The 20,580-nt window shown below is 39.7% G+C and overlaps 2 protein-coding genes across 5 annotated transcripts; both read right to left on the bottom strand.

Annotated features, from left to right (window-relative positions):
• Positions 1-1,721: 1,721 nt before the first annotated feature.
• Positions 1,722-13,072, bottom strand: LOC122779817 (RAC-beta serine/threonine-protein kinase-like). 4 transcript variants are annotated; one of them, XM_044042460.1, is made up of 14 exons: positions 12,962-13,072; positions 10,046-10,206; positions 9,810-9,938; positions 9,586-9,697; positions 9,306-9,456; positions 8,393-8,524; positions 7,805-7,870; positions 7,474-7,542; positions 7,216-7,338; positions 4,693-4,821; positions 3,886-4,100; positions 3,710-3,797; positions 2,438-2,540; positions 1,722-2,350 (listed from the first exon to the last, which is right to left on the bottom strand). In XM_044042460.1, the coding sequence occupies exons 2-14, from the start codon at positions 10,089-10,091 to the stop codon at positions 2,268-2,270; spliced, it is 1,446 nt and encodes a 481-aa protein (XP_043898395.1). In that variant the 5' UTR covers positions 10,092-10,206; positions 12,962-13,072; the 3' UTR covers positions 1,722-2,267. The 4 variants fall into 4 exon arrangements, with proteins under 4 accessions (XP_043898395.1, XP_043898397.1, XP_043898396.1 ...); XM_044042462.1 differs by having other exon boundaries at positions 10,046-10,203; XM_044042461.1 differs by having other exon boundaries at positions 12,973-13,072.
• A 1,201-nt stretch (positions 13,073-14,273) lies between these two features.
• On the bottom strand, positions 14,274-20,351 carry LOC122779826 (vasodilator-stimulated phosphoprotein-like). The gene is made up of 13 exons (XM_044042474.1): positions 20,101-20,351; positions 18,967-19,138; positions 18,470-18,644; positions 18,090-18,138; positions 17,427-17,781; positions 17,114-17,211; positions 16,882-16,930; positions 16,712-16,754; positions 16,532-16,574; positions 16,341-16,436; positions 15,352-15,418; positions 14,714-14,771; positions 14,274-14,626 (listed from the first exon to the last, which is right to left on the bottom strand). The coding sequence occupies exons 1-13, from the start codon at positions 20,103-20,105 to the stop codon at positions 14,580-14,582; spliced, it is 1,257 nt and encodes a 418-aa protein (XP_043898409.1). The 5' UTR covers positions 20,106-20,351; the 3' UTR covers positions 14,274-14,579.
• Between the last annotated feature and the right edge of the window lie 229 nt (positions 20,352-20,580).

Here is a 20,580-nt window from a genome sequence, read left to right as displayed (position 1 = left end):
CACTAACTAGTGGAGAAACCATAAAGAACACACAACACAAACACCAGTGTGTATTAAGACAGTTAAAAATGTGTATTGGATCATTTGTCTTTCAGAATTACATTCATAAACAAAAAGAAATGACACCGTTTAATAGAATAATGTAACTGAAAAACATACTTTTTTTTTTCCCATCAACCAATACAAATGTCCTCTTCATTTGAGACCATTTGCAACACAGGTCGAGGACGGGGGTGGGGGGGGAGAAATCGGGAAGTCAAGAGTAGAAGATAAACGAAGACAAAAACAAAAAAAAATAACGGAAATGATTTCAGAACAGCATCTGTGGTTAGAAGGCTCTGTGAGCTGTTTTTTTTTTCTCTCCCTCTTATATCACGAGTGACTCAGCGTAGCACCGACACAATGTTGGGTGCGGTTTTTTTTCACATACAGTATCACAAACACCCAGGATCTCTGCGCGCCTCCTGATTATCATTTCATGATGTTCATAATAATAATAATAATAATGATGAATGGGAAGATGACAAAAGACACCGTCGCAAGTCCACATTGCACCAAAAACACAAAATCTAACAATGGACCATGTTCATGATATCACTGAGATCACTGCTAATCACTGGATCTCTCGTTTTTGTTGTTGTCGTCGTTGATGATGATGATAAATCCAATCAAATCTCGTGGCACGAACAAACAGTTCAGATTTAAAGGAAGATGGCCGACACAAAAAACATGTACAATCTCCAGCAAAGGTAAGAACGAGATGGTGATTTTAGCTACAGAGATAAACAATCAGTGACACGATTAGACTAGAGAACTAGCTTTGAAGGTCATGAGATGATGATTAAAAAAAGGAACTTGTTCTCTCTCAAAGTGCTACAAACTCAGTTTGGTGCTGGTTATGGTTTTTTTTCCCCCACCACACACACACACATACCAAAATGATTCTCTTCAGGGCTGCAACAATTCATCGACTAAACTGATCTCAGGTCCTTGACTGTAAATGTTTTCCTCTGTGACAGGAAGTACAGTATCTTTGGTTTGTGAACAAAATGCTGACATTTTATAAACCAAAAAAAATGAACTGATAATGACAATAATTCGAAAGCCCACAGCCCTAATTCTCTTGGACAATGTGATAAATTACTTTCTGAGTGTTTCTATATTTCTATCAAAACTAAACAAAACAAAAAAGCAAAAAGCTATATCATGCCGTAAAGCTGACGTTTGATACCGACCGTCAGTTTCTCATATTGGTTATAAACCTTTTACGGGACACGATTAAGGTCGAAGCGATCCAGGACGTGAGCGGCTTCGATATGAACATGGGCCACGTGAAAGAAATAGGGTCTGCTTAAATCACACGGCTGCTGTGAATTCTGTGTCAGAATTAAAAAAGAAAAAAACAACTTGTTTAAATAACATATACACCTTGTGCATTAAGGTATTCCCAATTCCCGTTAATTGTTGTGTCGCATTTTGACAGATGTGTTAAAGATCACAGTCTGAGTTGATAGTAAAAGTGATTTTCTTTTCCATTGCATACAGTTATAAAAAAAAAGGGAGGACAGCATGTTTCTGCGACTCGGCGCGCTTCACTCTGTCAAAACTTTTTTTTCCCCCTCTCTCCGCGGAGACATGCCGCACGTTCTCATTCGTCTTTTGTTCCTAATGCACGTCGGGCAAGTGTCGTATAAAAACACACAGTTTGGATCGGGCCCATTTTCAACGACAAACAAACAAAAAAATTATCCACACACACACACACCACATTTCTTCCTCCCCTCACAGACCAACCGGGACTTTTTCAGCAGTGGTAAGAGCGATTTTGTGAAGAAGAGCACTTGGAAACGTCATGAAGGAGCTGTATGGCTTCTCATCGCACCCGGAGAACATGCGCTTTACAGTCCGAAAAAGCAGCAGCAGCAGCAGCATCAGCAGCTGTTTACAGGCCGCCTGAAGGTGCTACACACGGAGTCCTGATTGTGTTGTTGAGTTGTGCTGATGACTGTGTGAGGTACTCGAGTCCAGTTTGATACAGTGCAGCCAAAAGTGGCCAGGCTTTGTCTGTGCTGGGGTTGAAGGAGGTTCTCTGCATACGTGATACGGCCACCAGCCGAGGCACTTCCAACCTGCAGGGACCAAGGATCTGGTCTTTGTTTTTTTTTGTTTTATTACAGCTGTAAGGGATGTTGCCGTGGTGTTCATGCCTCTTGTGTTTTTGTGTATGCATGTCTGTGTGTGTGTGTGTGTGTGTGTCAGAGACGCTATCACTCTCTAATGCTAGCAGAATAGGAAAACTGGGGGAAATGTGCTTGTTGCTGCGTGGGATCCTCACAGTCCAGACTGGTATCTGTAAGAAAAGCACAAATAATGGTCACGTTGTGGACACAAAACCCCCGTCACGACCTTCATCGCTGCAAGCCACGACGGTACTCACACTTGTCCGGAGGAGTAAGTGTGATGGTCTGCGCTGTGAACTCTTCATCGAAGTACCGGGTGTCTGTCTCTGATGTCACTTGTGGTCTGAAGAGTGGGGTAAGCTGAGAAGAGGGAGAGAAGTGTGGCCGTTCAGGTGTTAACAAAGTGGATTTTATGTCCTCATGAAGGCTGTGTTGTATGTTACAAGCGTTGACAACTCAAAATGTGATTCAGTTTGCTAAACCCAATGGCAGAAATGCATGAAAAATACATGGAAGCTGAAGCTGATGTATATGAAGAAAAAATGTGCCATGACTGGGTGCATCCTTATTCATACCAGGCTTAAAATGAATCAGTAAACAGTTTCCACAGTGCCACACAACATGTATTGCTTTACTATTAAGCAATAGAACAAAATAGTACGCCTAATATTATAATAATTTACTGGCGAGCCAAGACAAGCAATGTGGTGGTCTGTTTACTGGAAAGATCATGTGTTGTTGTTTTTTTGGAGGTGAGGACAAGAGAAGACATGTTAGTCATGTTATTGTCAACAAAACCATAAGTGAACTATTTAAAATGTGTGCCAACAGTGGACACGCATGAGCTCTCTCAGTCTTATCATGTTTGAGTCGAGTGTGACACTTAGAAGTAGAGCTTGGAGTAACTTCATCAAGTTTGGTGTTTGTTCCGTCATTGGCTAAACTTTCCACTGAAGGTTTATGTTAACATCGATGTGAACACTCTCTTCTTTGGGGCAATAAATTATAAGAAATCTTTTATTTTAGTTTTCCATCTTCACCTGACAACAGCTCTACAGTCTTTTGTGGAAAACTTGACTACAGTTAATTCAGATTCAGCAGCAGCAGCAGTTTGAGTTGGGTTTGATGATCATTATACCCTGAAAGGGTCTTAACACAGCTGTTTCTGAAAGCTGAGAATTTGCAAGTATAAGCCAACATGTGGTTATTACAGTAATTTCAACGACTGCACATAGTTAGTACATAGTCAAATGTGTTGTTAAATATGTTTTATACTGTTCAAATTTCAAATTTAACACACAAAAGCTGGTGTTCATGTACGACAACAGTGTTTTCTCTAAATAAAGTTAATTTTTCTTCATTTTAAATTGTTAATACACTATTGTAACATGCAGTACATTGTAAATAACTGCCAGATAGTGAAAGTTATTCTGGAAAAATGGCCAAAAGCACTTACTCACAGGACATTTTCTGGCACTTTTATGGTTAAAATAAGTCCATTCATTTCCACTAGCTCCAGAATCTCTTACCTTCTTCTGCACCACATCATGCCAGTTGATGCTGACGAAAAATTTGTGAGTCATCACGTCTTTGGCATCGTTGGGACCTCCACCTAACCTGTCATTCCAAACAACATATTGTGAAATTTCAGTTGGTATTGCAAACACACTGACACACACTGACACACACACACACTGACACACACCTCTGTTTGGGGTCCTTCTTGAGCAGGCCAGCAAGCAGGGACTTGGCCTCCGGCGACAGGTTCCTTGGGAAGCGGATCTCCTCCATGAGGATGAGCTCAAACAAACGCTCGTGGTCCTGGTTGTAGAAAGGCAGGCGTCCACACATCATCTCATACATGACCACACCCAGACCCCACCAGTCCACCGCCCGGCCGTAGTCATTATCTTCTAGGACCTGAGGGAGAGGAGAGACACATTAATGCCAACAAAGGTAGTGAGAAATAACTGAACAGGTATATGATGACACTTTAATTAGAGGGATTATTTTCATAATTGCTTAATCTGTCATCTTTTCTAGTCATTTGTTTCATAAAATGTAGAAAATGGTTTAAAAAAAAAAAATCAGGAAAAAACACTCAAATTAATTGATTAGCAAAATAGTTGACAATTAATTTAATAATTGATTAATAATAAATGCATCTATTAATTGTTTCGGGCCTAGTTATGAACAGACACATGTCAAATGAATAATTAACTGTCTTGTTTAAGTGTAAAAAGCAGACTCTTTATTATGCTTTATAGGAAATATCATCAGAGTGGAAAATTTTTTGTGACAGACATCCGTGTTTTAACAGCTTTCTGCTGATTTCATGTAGAATGAATTTAACACAAGAGAACAACTACCACACAGTCTGCTTAACATACATTGTTTTGTTCTTTTAGATATACAATAGATGCCATTCTTCCTGTATTATCCAACATAAGCTGTGATTTACAGGATTAGTGTACTTCATATACTCTAGGTGTTGTGATTTTCAGTGTCTTACTTCAGGTGCGAGATATTCAGGGGTTCCACAGAAGGTTTTCATGGTAGCATCTGGAGTAATGCCCTCCTTACAGAGGCCGAAGTCGGTAATTTTGATATGGCCGTCTTTGTCCAGCATCAGATTCTCCAGCTGAGACGGAACAAAAGGAAATGCACATTATATGTGACATACTGTTACTCAAGGAGGAGTCAAGGATTCATAAAGACACTTTGCCCCAGACTAACTCACCCAGAGGTGATGTACGTGTACCGAGAGAAAAAGATCAGGTTATTTGAAGTGTGGCTACTGCTGCACGGACTGTACTGTGTACACACCCTACACCTAGAACACAGGAGGCTTACTATCCATAGAAACAAAAGTTTGCTGATTTATTTCGCTTTATTTCACTATTTTCCAAAAGGCAACTGATCTTTGTGTTGCTTTGTAAACCGCTCACTCTATAACACAAAAGTCCCTGGAGAAAATCTGTTTTTTGTTGTTGTTGTTCCTCCATGTTTGGAAAAGAATGTACTTTCCACAAGAGCGGCAGCTAACAATTATTTTCACAATTAATCGAGTAATAGTTTAGTCCATAAAATGTCAGAAAATATTAAATCAGTGTTTGTCAAACCAGGAAATGATGATGTTCTCAAATGTCTTGTTTTGCACACAAACCAAAATGATTCCCTTTCAATTCTTTGTTATATGGAGCTTTACAAAAGAAAATATTCACATTTAAGAAGAGGAAACAATCAGAAATCTTGTTTTAATCATGAAAAAAGCTTCAAACCGATTACTCGATTATCAAAGGAGTTGAAGATTAATTTAGTAATCAATTAACCAAGTCATTGTTTCAGCTCTACCTTACACCATCTACTGAACATTTGATGGACATAAAGAAAATGAATGTAATTTCAAATAAACTGACCAAAAATCAAACCAAAAATCAAAAGAATAAAAAACCTCAGCACATCAGCTGAATACAGAGACACCTATATGAGGAATACTCACTTCAGGTCTGGCCTCTTAATACTCACTCAGGGGGAAAGGAAGCAATTTAGCTTGGTAATGTTTACATATTGTGACACTGTCATTCTAAAGGAAGATGTCTCGAGTTACTATTCAACTATATGTTAAGCAACAAATGCATCATGTCACAGTCTGGACATTTAATGGGACACTGAGGCTCCTTTTAAACTTAAAAACTATTGAAGCAGCATCAGCAGAGTTTCCTTACAGATTCACCAACCTCCAACTGACAGCAGTGACCAGCAGCAAATAAAAAGCGTTCAGCTGCCATGTTCCCAGTTTAAGCCACTGCTTCGAGTAATAAACGTCGCATGTGATGCGTCATGTCAGCTGACACCAATTCTGTGAGTAACTTGATGATAGGCCTAAATTAAACTTGGCTGTTGTGTGCCGTCTGCACGCTGCTCTCAGACCTTGTCTAAGATGGTTTGTGATGGTTCAAACAAATCCAATAGAGTAAAAGCTCTTCTTGATATTGGATCTCATCACTACCAGGGATGGTGTTTTTCCAAATTCATTTCATTTATATGAATAGTATCCCCGATACCTGGTCCTCTTACCAAAATGTTGATTCAGCGGTTGATGTTATTCGTTACGGTCTGTTATTCATTGCAGGGATGTTGTAAGGTGACGCCCTGCATCTCTGACACATTGAAATCTAAGAGGACGAATCAAACTCCCTGTCCATGTGTGCCCACGTGTTCCTTGACGACAAAACATTGTGCCAGAGTTTCCTCAACATATGTTTTGCCGTGGCGGCCTGTTGGGCACGACAGAAGGTGGACTAACTGGTGATGTGTCATTATGATGTCTCATATTGATCTGCTGTGTCTCTCCTCCTGGTCCCCTTGTGCCCTGATGCACACATCGACATTCATAAATATTCGTACAACAGTACGGAGAAAGGAACGCTTAAAACGCGTGCTAACTCGTCTTTATAACAACAACACCCGTTCACATACTGTTCACACAACAACAAAAAAATACACTTTCTGGGACTTCATGGTCTAAATGCTTTGTTCTGTTGTTTTTTTTTGTCCTTTTATTTGCCTCTGTGTGTATGTAACGCAGGGTTTTGTCTCATTTTTTTACAGCACAATTTATAAACACTACCCTCTCTCTCACTCACGCATGCAGTCTTTATGAAACCATAATACAAAAAAGCAGGACATCTGGCACAAAGAAGACACTTCAGTGTCTCGGTTTGTGAGTTAGGTAGACTGCATTTGCTTGTTAGCACCTTTTTCTATTGGCAAACCCGTGCACGGCCCAATAATGCCATCGCACCACCTGCCACCTCAGTCCTTCGCTCCCTCACCAAAACCTTAATACCCCATTTTTCTAGAAAGACCACAGTTTGCCACAGATTTCTATTTGTGATTGACATTAATGAGACAAACACAATTCTCTATGTTAAAAAAACACTTAAAAATTAGCTTATACCATCAATAATCTTCTCTGAGGTCATGATTTAGACTATTTCTAATAGAAGTGATGGATCTACTTAGCACTCACCTTCAGATCACGGTAAACGACGTCACTTGAATGCAGGTACTCGAGGGCTGACACAATCTCTGCACCATAGAAGCGTGCCCGGTCTTCTGTGAACACTCGCTCCCTTGACAGGTGGAAGAAGAGCTGAAGGAGGCAGGAGCAAAGTGGAATCAAACACCTACCTATACATTCTCGCAAATCTGCATGCGCTCGGCAAGCTGTTGACACCGTATGACAAATGTCTACACGTGACCGGGACATGTGCATGCGAGGTCTTACCTCGCCTCCGTTGGCATATTCCATTACAAAACAGAGCCGATCATGAGTTTGGAAAGCGTACTTCAATGTCTGCGGGAAGAAACGAAAACATGTCAGAGGGGTGAGTCAATAAGAACAATCTGTGCCCACATTATGCTATCCCAGTGTTATTATGTATGGACATCAATTACTAAATCTAACCGCTGATTTAATTCCCAACTGAAATTTTCATCATAGAGCATAGCTAGATCATTAAATACTGAGAGACAAGGAAACACTTCACATAAACACACAAATCACAAGTCACTGGGTTCATGCATGCATCATATGGGTAATGTGTAAATGTCCTCACCGTGAGAAAGGGATGTCGTGTGTTTTGTAACACTCTGCTCTCTGTAACTGTGTGGGCCACCTCGTCCTGCCAACAAAAACATCATCGTTCATGGGTGGATTTTAAAATGGCAACGACCCCTGAGATGATAACATTTGTCACCTACTAAAATGTAGACCAGATAGAGAGTAAATTATCTATAAAGAATATGTTTGCTGCTTTATCTCGCCACCATTTCCCACTGGAAGCTGAAGTTTGTGTGACTTGTGTAAAAAAATACCAGAGTCCCATGCAAGAACATTGTGTTAAAATTGTTATCAGTCATCCCACAAGAAATGGTTAAACAGCAGTTATCTACCATATTCTGGACCTTTAACAGTCAAACGACCAGTTATGTTTAGAGTACTGGGGGATATAAACTACAGTCATTTAGAATTTCCTTTTCACTTTAGTGTACTTCAGCTTCTCATGCTTGTGCAGTGGCACCTGTGTTGCCCCTGAAAATATGGAGTGGCACTGTGGGAGCCAAGTGGGAAATTGAGCTAAGACTGCAGTCAATAAAACACATACTTGTCCATACTGACACACGCGGGGGCACTTTGAACTCACCTTGGCTATAATGACCTCCTTGCGCAGTATTTTCATGGCATAATGTACTCCAGTTGATTTCTCTTTGACAAGAATCACCTTCCCAAATGTCCCCTTGCCGAGCAGCTTCAGGTACTCAAAGTCACTCATATTCTGTATAATACATAAGGTTGTGAAGTGAATTCATAATGAGTTTTTAAATCAAATAATAATCAGAAAAATCATATTTCAAATGGAAAAACTGGCCTAAAAAACAAAATTGTGCACAAACAAAACAAAAACCAGATGTACAAGTTAGGCAAAGCTCCTCTCCAAATCACATCTTTGACCCCAAGATTAAATTGTTACCTAGTTCTAAAAACATATCTTTGGTAGGTGTATAGAGTATGTTAATAGGAGACTTTTGTTATGCATCTTTGAACACAATTTTCTTGACAGAATGATGGGCTATCTGGTGAAGGCCAAGACTGCCAAAAGAGAGTTAATTCATACCAGTAATCACAGGTTTTTCATGTCATGGCTATATTTACATATTTAAAAATAAAAATTATTACCAAATACAAAACAGATTTTTGACATTTTAAGGTCTAAAAAAAGGATATATTTTGACTGAATAAATCTAAAGGGATTTGTATAAAATGCTGTAATTCATGTGGAATAGTGACTATAAGTCTGACTAGAGTGACAGTCACTAACCCAAAACATGCACTTTAGAGGTTTAAAAGAAAACATAAGGCTCAATGTCTAACCACCAGTGAAATTATACAGTAAAAAAAAAAAAAGTCTCTAAAAACTCAATATTGCACTTTAAAATCCCTTTTGCAAGGACAAACTTGAATATCACCACAGCTAAAATTGTATCTGTTGTGTCTTTTGGGTAAGTCACAAACGAAAGCTCTTCATCTACAACAATCACAAATACCGATCCTCTCACCACTTTGTTGCGGCTCTTGGACATCGCCACCTCCATCTCTTCCAGGCTGCTTTCACTGGGAGAGCCAAACACATCCATTGGTTCCTCGTCCTCCTGTTCTTGCATCTTCAGACTATTTGCCACAGATTGTATAGCACGCATCCACTCCTCTCTGTGAGTAAAGAGTCCCAGGATGTGTCAATCAAGCATATATACGAGTAGTGGAGAGACTATTACGTTCACTACTCTTAATTTAATTTTAGTGCATCTTGTCTGGTAAAATATTTTGCCCCGTGCTTACCTTTCCTCATTACTATCCACATGAAAGGTGCGTTCAATAACTGTGGTCCACTGTAGGCAACGGATGACAAACGTGTTCGGTCGGGGTCTTTCTGTCTTCATTAACTGGCATTCTGTAAAAACACATGTTTAAGATGAATGTTTGGAGCTGAAAATGCAGCACAGGAAAGACAAATAAAGACATGTTCAGTCTCTGAGTTGTAATGTAGCATCTGAAAGACAAACCTGCCACTGAGAAATTGTTGAGTGGTGGTGAAATCTGGTCGTTTAGGTCAGGTTTCTCCTTGTAGCCGATGAAGGAGCCATCACTCTTTAGGATGAAATACCTGGGCCTCCATGTTTTGATATATTCACCTGGATCAAAAAGACATGTATTATGTTATATTAAGACAGGAAAATAACCTGTATGCTCTGACTGGCATCTGGACATAATGTTCATGTGACGTTCAATGCCACCGTACCTCTTTTGTGAAGCCAGCCCTCTCTGACTACATTAACTTCATTCATGGTGAGAGCTGTGTTTCAGAGAGGGTGAGGAGCGGGAGGCTGGGGAGGGGAGCAGTGGACTTCTCTTTTGGGCCAGTTGTAGTTTCAGGCACACTTCAGTTATAAACAGCACCTGCTGAATGAAAGAAGCAGCACACATGAAATATGATCATCTTCAAATCTTCCAAAACAGAAACTATCTTAACTAGAGTTCAGCACCAACAGTAGTTACAGAGGATGTATTCAGTTCACTTTATTTCCAGTCCAATAGCTTCAAGTTTTATGAAGTTAAACTTGACATATCAGCGCACAGGGCAGCAACTACGTACCGTTTAAACTCTCGATTACTATTTTTGTGTTTGTATTTTTGTTATTTATTACTCAGGCACTCTGGAAATTGTCCAGAATTTGCTGTTCACATATAACAAACACAGAGGAGGATAGTCTGGGTGAGATGCATTTGAAACAGCGGGAGCATCCAGGCAAGGGGGTTGCACTTGGCTCGAGCATTCGGGAGGCACTCACCCATTCACTCGCTGTGGATTTTCAACCCTGTGCTCTCACATGGCATAAAAATTCCTGGAGAATGTCCGGAGTGACTTTTGCAGTCTCAGATATACTCCCGCTGGACAATCTCTGGAGAATGTCCAGATTTCAGTGCATGACTGAACGCAGTAGGGCTGCAATGATTAACTGACTACTAAATGAATGAATTGATCAATCAGTTTGTTTTTAATAATTAAAACAAGTTGACTGATTTTTCTACTTCTTAAATAATATATTTTCTAGTTTCTTGGCTCCATATAACAAAGAAATCACTTGAAAATAACGATTAGTTGCAGCCCAAAAAAGTAGCCTATGAATGTTCCTTGTAATAAAACATAAAATAATGTTATTTTTTAACAGCAGATTAATTTAGAGGGCAGCTGGAACATTTGGCCGAACATTGTCTTTCCATGCCTATGCTTTGAGGCAGGCCTGTTTTTTTTAATGTTATTACTTGTGTCATTCAGTTAATGTAAAATATGTGTGACACCGGAAGAATACATGTTATTACATTTGCCCAGAAAACTAATGAATGGGCAACGTCAGGTTTTAAACAACCTGTGGGCATAAAACATGTTTTAAATTTTCTCACTTATGGTGCAAGGACAAATATTTTATTGTGGTGTGTCAAAGATAAGGCACCAACTCTAAAAGGCTAGCAGAGAGCACTGTTTGATCTAGTGTGTTGCATTAAGAGCAGACTAAATTTTTAAAGCCTGGGAAACCTCTTTGAAATATGCAGAACCCGTTATTTGCACCATTATGCTGCAAGGCTTTGCCTTCTCTTGATAACCTTGATTGCATCTTATTATTTGAATATTTAGTAACATGGGTTGTTTTTTTTCAGGGTGTTTCTTATGCAGATTATATAATTTTTCAGATCTTGATTTGAGGTAAGGGAGACAATCAGTAAGTTATTATTGTTTAAAAAGAATAATGTGAATAATTAGTGGGCTATTTGGGTCAACCACCAAATAGCAATACATACAGCAAGAATACAATACACAATACATGTACATACACTGGACTCAGAACCTGACTTTTAAAAACATAAAACAATAATAAATAAATGGTAATCACTATATTCGACATTAAAATGCAATTAGATCTTTCCCTTAAACCGGCCTGCCCTGATATTGACCTCCTAACATTTTTAGTTGAGATGAACGTTAACTACAGGTGATTTATTTCTCTTCTGGCTGAGTTCACTCATATGGACAACACATCTCCCCCCTCTAAACTATTCATACGCGTCAAACTGTAATGCTGTTTATCTGCTAAGTTTAACCACACATGTGAGAAATAAGTCACTCGTGCATACGCACGACTCACATTTCGGCTTGGGCACACATGAAACGCATTGGAAAGCAGTGAAGAATTTAACATTAGGGCTCGCGGCGGCTCATGTTGCTGCTGTACACTAATAAACATGTCCAACAGCAACAGCGTGAGTCTTTTAGCTACATTTTGAGTCGTTGCTGGAGTGAACTGGACGCAGGAGTGAGCAGGAAACGACAAGTACACACAGTACTGCATTTCTATATGGTTCGTTTCCAGGAAGCGTGTACTTTTACCCAGAATTTCGTGTGTGAGCTGACCATCGGGCAGAGAAAGCTAGTGGGGGAGAAGGACTAAATATACAACTAATAATTACCGCTTACATTAAACTAACACACAGCAGGGTATTATAAGTTAGTAATATGTAAACAAAGAACATAGTTATGAGTTCTTGTAGTCAAATATCCGTGCGTACCACGCGAATCAGTGTATTTAGCTGACCTGTAGTAGCTAATCTCGCTGTTAGCAGAGATGTCGTTTAAAGTTACTCAGTACCGCTAACGAAGAGAAAACACTTGGCGCTAGCTGACTGCTACCAGTAATAAGTTAACTTTCAACCAGTCACTCACAGGAAACCCCGCTAGTAACAGAAGTATAACTAGTAGTTAGATAAGTGCCCAACTCTTCTAACCTCCAAAACATGCACAAACAACGATTTCTGAAACTAACAGACACACGAAGTCACAACTAACTTTGCTAAATAAAGCTTAATATCACGTTCGGTGAGTGTTTTACAACTATAAAACACAGATGTTCTCCATATAATACCTTTATAAACACTATTATACTTTTACTAACGACAGCAGGGAGCTGGAAATAGTTGTTTATTATTTGTAAACGTCTTACATTAGCGATCATATGGCTTCTTGGAGGTTACTCATGTAGCCTCGCTAACAGCAAGGTAGTCAAAGAGCTATTGTTACTAACTGAGATTCACAGTCCCTGCAGTTAACCTCATAATCCGACACCGTTTACACTTAATGATGTAAAAACAAGATTTAACACACATTTCACTGACTTTATCCCACGTTGTTGCCGTTTCAGGGTAGTTTTGACAGGCTAGATCCAGAGCGGGCCATCCACCCAGGAAAACACCATGGACTCTCTTCTTCTTCGCCTCAGCGCGAAGGTCGCAGTTTTCAGAATGTACACTACCGCCACCCGCAGGTAACACCGCGCAAATGCAGTTTCAAACAGGAAGACATAAGTGAAATTCTCTTTAGGAAAATGACATTATCGCCATTAACAGATATTTTCACCTGTCCTTCCTGCATTTGGTCTCAGTTTTGATATTTATTTATTTTAAATATTGTAGTTTGTACTCACTTAGATATGGTTCTCTACTGCTAGGTTTTATATTGTATGATATTGTATGATGAATAAAACTCCTGTTTTCTATTTTCTCTACTTTATTTTTTCCTTGTATTGTACAGGATAGGCAGAAATAAATCACAAGGACTTTATGTTAGTGAGTTAGAAAGAATGTTCAAGTTAATCACGTGAAATATTATCTCCATTATTGTAAGTGTTTTTTTATCATGATGAGCGATAATATCCTATATTGTCCAATAACTGAATATATTTCCAATGTATGCATCCAGAGTTAGTGAAAACACACAGGGACACCTAAGCATCTAAGTGTCTCCAATTATCCTACCACCAGAAACCGAACAATGAGAATGTTAGTTCCCACCCAATTTTTTACACTGGCTAAATATGATGATTATTGATGAATATCCAAAGGGACTCCCCTATCAATATGACTGTTGGTCAATTGTATTAGGTGATGGTTTATTACAGATATATTGTTATGAAAATAATAAAAATAATGATTTTTTTAGACAGTATAATGTAGAAAAATCTTTTCAAAAAGGCATCATCATACTATTGTTTGTCCAGCAGAGTGCACTATGACTCCACTGTTTTACAGTATAAAGCCAGTACAGTACTGCAGCACATTTACAGTTTAACTAGGCAATACAAAGAAAAAGGAAGTGAACAACCAAATGTGTGCGAACCAAGCCAGTGAGCAAGCATCATTTACAGTGGACGGTATGGGAGTGGATAATAATTATAATATTTTATATATATATGTATATATATATGTATAGATATATATAGATATATATAGATAGATAGATATATATATACATGTATACATATACATCTATATGCATCTACTCTACATGGTAGAGTGTGAGGATTATAGGAATGCAAACTTTCAGGACTCATGTGTGTGTGCATGTGTATAGAGGAAGTTACAATATTACAGAAAAGTGTTTCCAAAATTATAATAATAATAACAAAAACCGTCAGACATTTTAAGGCAACATATTTCAGTATTTATTATCATTAAAAATAGCAGTAAGAAATACAGTAGAAAACCTTTCTTGGAATATCAATATATAGTTGTCGTCAAATTTCATGCTTGAAACATTACCATGTGGAAATATGAAGAAGTCAAACACAGGGATGACTCTATTGAGATGGTATAATAAAAAACAAAAAGAACCAAAACAAAAAATATATAAATTCTATGGGTTTCTAATGTGAGAGTACCTTGACTTTGCATCATAAAAATTTCACAATAATATTCTTTATTTTCCTGAGTTGCTCTTCAGTCGTTCAGAAGTCAGCTGTGGGGTTTGCACTTTGTAGCTCCTTGACCAGCGCTGGAACACAACAAAAGCGACATGCATGTAGAACACAAAAGCTTCCAATATTGGTTCTGTTACGTGACGTTACAGAGTCGAGCCCACCTGTAATAATCTCCTCCTTCACTTTCTGAAGTTCTTTCTTCACTTCTTCAAGAATTTGCTACAAACACACAGACACATGCGGCATCATGAGAGCTCAACATTCAGATGTTCTCACATGACAAATCATTTTTCACCTCAGTCTAACTCACTCATTGTTTCATTAAGGCTCTATATGTGCTGCTATTTGACCAGGTACAAATAAAGGTAAGACTGTGAGTCCTCAAACATGAGGATCGCGGGCCACATAGATTCATTTTGCATCATAAATACATTTATATTGTGAACTATTTAGCGTTCCATGTCAACACAGACACTTTTATTTTGAAATCATGTGAAATATCATCATAAATGTCTTTTTCTCAAAAAGTTGGACTTTTTTGCGCTTGACTGGCCCCCTACGGACCAAACTGGACACTCAGTGGACTCCATTTGAGTTTGAAACCATTTGTTTGTGAAAACGCATGCACAACATGACAACGTTGCAGTGGTTTAACCATCTCTGTTTATCATACACAATAAAACCTGTTATAATGCATTTGAAAGTTAATATTTTCCCCAGAAAAAGTCCAAACATGTAAAAGTGCTGTATTTAAATGAGTTGTGTAGGATGTATGGTTAAAACGGAAAGAGGAACCAACCTGTTTGAATTGTTCCATGTCAAGGTCAGTTCCTGCTCCCTCTGAGCTCTTGTTCAATACCTTCATCCTAAGACAGAAATACAATAATTATGATTAATCATGAACACACTTCATGAGATCTGAGAGGGAGCTGACGAGGAGAAGCAGAGAAGCACAGAGAGGATGGTTTATTATAAAAACAGTGAGGAGGAAATCAGAGGAAAGTGGGCGAAAGAGGAAAAGGAGAAGAGATGAGTCTGATTGATGTTCAGAGTGGATCATCTACGTCTACCATGTCCCAACAAACACTGATGTTTCAGTAAGAGCAACCACTTCCTCATGCCTTTACTGAGCTATTTGAGTAAAGTTCCTGTGGCCAGTATAATTTTACTGCCTACTAAATGGCTACTTCTGCTTCTTTGGACTCATGTTTAACATATTAATCGGGTCTAACGCTTGGATAAGCATAAGTCAGAACACTCCATGCATGACGACAACAATCACTGATTACAACGTATCGTCAGACAAGTTGAAATTAAAGATACACAGACATTTAATCTCCCTCGTTTCACAGGCGGAAAGTTTCTGACCGAGAAACTCAAACACTTGCAAGCGCACCCAACAAAAACCTTTGAAGCGCAGATGCAACTTTCAGGTTCTTACAATAGAAAAACCACCAAATGTCAAGTGCTTCATTTGCAACAACAATCACCCCACAAATTCAAAAATAACACTCGATGGCCCAGTACAACAAAGTGAAAACACGCTCTTGGAAGCTTTTGCACATGTGTTGATTGTATAGACTTCGGTCAGGTACATGCTACAATATACATTTTGCAGTCAATAAGTCAATTTAACACAAATTCAATTAGGATCTAACACATCCTGGACTAGTGTTACAGTGAATCACATTATCGTAGTGCTGAAATAACACTTTAATAGTCTACTTATTGTGTTTGAAGTTGGGAGAATAGAGTAAAGAGTGACAGTGAGGTACAGTGGACTGTTACCTGGACATTGCGTTAGTGGTGGCAGTACATGGGGGAGGAGTGGAGGCGCTGGGAGATGGATTAGAGTCCCTTCGATTGTTGCTTGAAGATTTAGGTCTGTTGCAAAAAAAAGAAATGAAAAAGTGAAATCTTTGGCTCATCGTTTTTGGGGAAATATGAGCTAAATAATCCTTAATCAATCCACCTCTTACCTTGGCATGGTGGCACATTTTTCCCTGGGTTTTTCATTGATTTCTGTTAAAATATGATCATTTGTGTTGTCACTTGACACATTGTTTCCTGCACAATATTATATTGTGTACAATGAGGACAATAAAAGCCCATTTAGCTGGGCTTTTTCTGTCTGGTTAAAGGAGATGGAAGTTACTCACCTCTTAGTCCTGAGGATTTTGATGGTGAGCAGTCAACATCACCCTGTGGTTATCATACCAGTGTTATCCTCCAGTCATATCATCAGTTTTATGCAGTCTTTCTACTCATAATACAGAATAACAGAGGGATGGAAATCCAACAATCATGATATCGGCAGGAGGAGACTTACAGTGCGAGGTTCTTCCTTCTTTGCAGCAGGACTGTCAGCAGCTTTCCTCCTGTTTAATATCATTGAATCATACTCATTCAGACATATTACATCATCACAGACATAGTGTACATATACTATATATATATATATATATATATATATATATATATATATATATACATATACTATATATATATATATATACATACATATATATATATACATATATATATATATATATAAAACTTACCTTCTAGCAAGGATGGCACTCATTTCTCCCATTAGATTGCCACCTCCACCTCCACTCGATGCAGGTGCTGGTTTGGGGGCTGCAGCGTCGTTCTCATTCTTAACACACAAAAACACCTCCAGTTATATCAGTCCATGAGATAAAAACATGCACACCAGCTTCCTTTATTTGCATCCCCAGCTGCATCTTGTTTTACAGTATTTACAGAGTAGAGGTCAAAGCTACACCAGAACTTCTCTCCGCTGAGCTATGAGCATCGTCATCATCGACCTTACCAAAGCCATTCATAGGAACACAAAACACCACAACTAACCTTTGCCTTACGCAGTTTGGTTCCGGCCAGAGCTGCAGCGAGATTGTTTCCCCCCAAACTTCCTCCTGCAGGGGGTGGGGGTGGTGCCGGTGGGACTGAGCCAGAGTCCCCAGTCAGAGGAGGTGGTGGTGGCACCGGTGGGCTAGGTCCACATGAAGGTGGTGGGCATGGAGGTGGTGGGGGTGCGGGTGGGGCAGGAGGGGGTGCAGGAGGAGCTGAGGGAGCTGGAGGGGCTGGGGGAGCTGGAGGAGCTGGAGGAGCTGGGGGAAGTGGGGAAGCTGCAGCAGAGGCCTGTTTCTCTCTCTCTAGGCGCTCCTTCTCCCGCTGCTGCTCCTCCTGCCTCTTTTGCTCTAGTCTGACCAGAGATGGACAAGTAATTTAAAAGCTGTTGCCACTGTGAGTTAAATCTGTGATTGATTGATACTCATTGTTTATAACTTTATCCACTTAATCTCTGCATGTTTTTGGACTGAGGAAAGACACCCGAAAAACCCATGCACACATGGGGAGAACATGCAAACTCCACACAGAAAGGGCCCTCAGTCAAACCAGGATTCTAATCCTGGCTTCCATTTTCTTTAAATACCTCTTAATCACTGTAAATTGTGCCTGTTGCATTAAAAACATTAGACAGATACAACAAATAAAAAAAAAAACCAGTACCTTCTCTGTTGTTCCAGCTCCTGTGCAGATGGTCCACATGGCGCTGGACCTGCATGGCCAAAAAAACATGGAAGAAAAACTGAAAGCAGGACTGCAGCCCAGAAAAAGCTTTTACTTTTACTCATTGGTGTGACTCATAAATGGTCTGTGTGCACAGCCTTAAGCGTGGATCGTTTCACAGAAAGCATTTTGTGTTTTACTTTAGACTAACGGCTTGTCATTGGCACCGATATTACAAAATTGTCTACAGGCAATTTGATGCGGAAGAACAAAGAAAGAAAACCCTCCTGTTTCCACAGTAAAATAATTAAAGTATGACTAAGCACAGGAGCACTTCACTCTGCCAAGCTGGGTGTGTGTGTTCTCTCATCGTTGTTTACCTGCTGCAGCACTGAGAGCCTCTAGTGCGTGCATCATCGAGGCTGCAAAAGAAGCAGCGTCCTCTTTGCTGCCAAAGTTCATCCCCCACACCTGCTTGTGATCGCGCCACTGGTGGAAGTTTGGTGTGGCCTGGTTGTACTTCATCCCTCTGATAATGGGGCAGTTGATCACCACCTAGCATGAGCAGCAATTAGTTTGATTATTAGCAGGGGTAAGGCCCACATTTTTTGAGTGAGATCCAGATTGGTTCGGGCCTTGGTGTCAGGTACCAGTTTTGTCTCTTTCAATTTTAAGGTCAGTGAAGTACCGATAAGTACAGATCAGTTTGTTTACGTGTGTGTAGACTTGTATTTGTTGCCTTTTTAGGACCTTTTCTGGCGTAAACACTGACCTTGTCAGGACCAGTAGTCCTTATGGAAACCAAAAATAGTTACATTTTGCACTAATAGTGGTTAGGTCAAGGTTAGTGCGCGTCTGTGTGTGTGTGTATATATACCTGCTGGTCAGCCTGAAGTTTTCGGCCCACCACTCTGAAGGTGTTGGCTGCAGGATTGTGATAGATCTGGACACGGCTGAAGGAGGGACTGTCTGATCCCACTGGCATCCAGCGCTTCGTGGCCTCGTCGTACATCATGACTGTTGCTCTCACCTGACAGATACTGGACTCACTGATGAAGGGAGACACACAGTAACTGGTAAAATGGGACATGATGCAGACTATGAGCTAAAGAGATGCTATGCGGTTGAAGTATAGTGTGAAAAACTATTTCTGAAGAACACACTTTCTCCTGGTGGCTGTGCAGGTGTTGCATGAGCTCTGCATACGTGCATGCAACACATGAATGGGTGTGAATAGATGAATGCAAGGCACTTTGAATGGTCATTAAGACTAGAAAAGCACAAGAAGTGGTCAAATAAATACAGTGAAGAACCTTATTTCCAAAATATAGAATATAAATAAACATCTTGTTTTGCCCAGGGTTCACTCAGGTTTGAACAGCTGAGCGAAATAACAGATCACATGACTAAATCTAAGTGAAATCATTTCAGAGCGCTGTTTACGCCCCTATATCTTCTGTGTAGTTTAATTTCCCTGGTACCAGAACATACGTACACTCTATGCGATCAGGTAAGTCCGGGTTTTACAGGACAGCGAAGAGAGGAAGAAAACGCTTGAGCACATATTTATTTATTTATACACCTCAGTTATTTCAGTTTGGTGGTTGTTGCAAAAGTCTGTCGTCTGTGGGAAATCTTGACTTCCTGCTGAAACGTTCCAACCACTTCCTGTGCTTCAGTGCATCGCTTCCTTATAAGGACTTCATTTGTTCACCTGTCAATAATACATGGTGATTTTTTGAAATGATACTAAGCTTTTAAGAGCTTGTTTTTAGGATTTGGTAACATGCTTTTTGTTTGTGCAAGAGATACACACCACGTGTGAACACTATGAGCTGCACGCACACACACACAGCAGGAAATCCAGTCAGAGCATAAGAGCGAACGTCAAGTGCAGAGTATATAGGAAGCAGCACACTTGTGCATGCTTTTTAATGTCTTCAGTTATCCATAAACAAGTGTTTTCAATTGATACAGGAGGCAATTATTATTTCCTGTAAGAAGTACTCACCCCATTTTCCACCTGTGGTCAGTGTCCAGACTCTCACTTGATCTTTGACAGTTCTTCTTCTTCTTCTCATCAACCTTCTCCCGCTCCTAAGTGGACGTGTCGTCTACTAAATCACGCACGCTGTCATTTGTGCCTGAGCACCGCCATGCCTCACATTCACATTGTTTGACACCAGCCACTTGCACTTCTGCCTTTATAATCTCATTTCCTAGACAGTTTTTTTCTCTCTTCCTGTTCTCTTTGCCTCTGCATGCTCTTGTTTTACACTGCCCCCACGTTCTGTCTGCTTGTGGTATAGAACTGATTTCTGTCTGCCTCCTCTTCTTCACTATGTGTGTGTGTGTGTGTAGATGAAGAGCTGGAACCCCCACATACAGCAGAAAAAGTTGTTGTTTTCATGTCAAAGCAATAACTGCTCTGTGTTATTGACAATATTAGTTGTATCATTGCTTGCTGTCTGTCATATTTGACCATGAATGT

Source organism: Solea senegalensis, linkage group LG13 (assembly GCF_019176455.1).
Source record: "Solea senegalensis isolate Sse05_10M linkage group LG13, IFAPA_SoseM_1, whole genome shotgun sequence".
Taxonomy (NCBI): domain Eukaryota; kingdom Metazoa; phylum Chordata; class Actinopteri; order Pleuronectiformes; family Soleidae; genus Solea; species Solea senegalensis.
The sequence above is the reverse complement of the archived record's forward strand: the minus strand, read 5'-3'. Positions and strand labels throughout refer to the sequence as shown.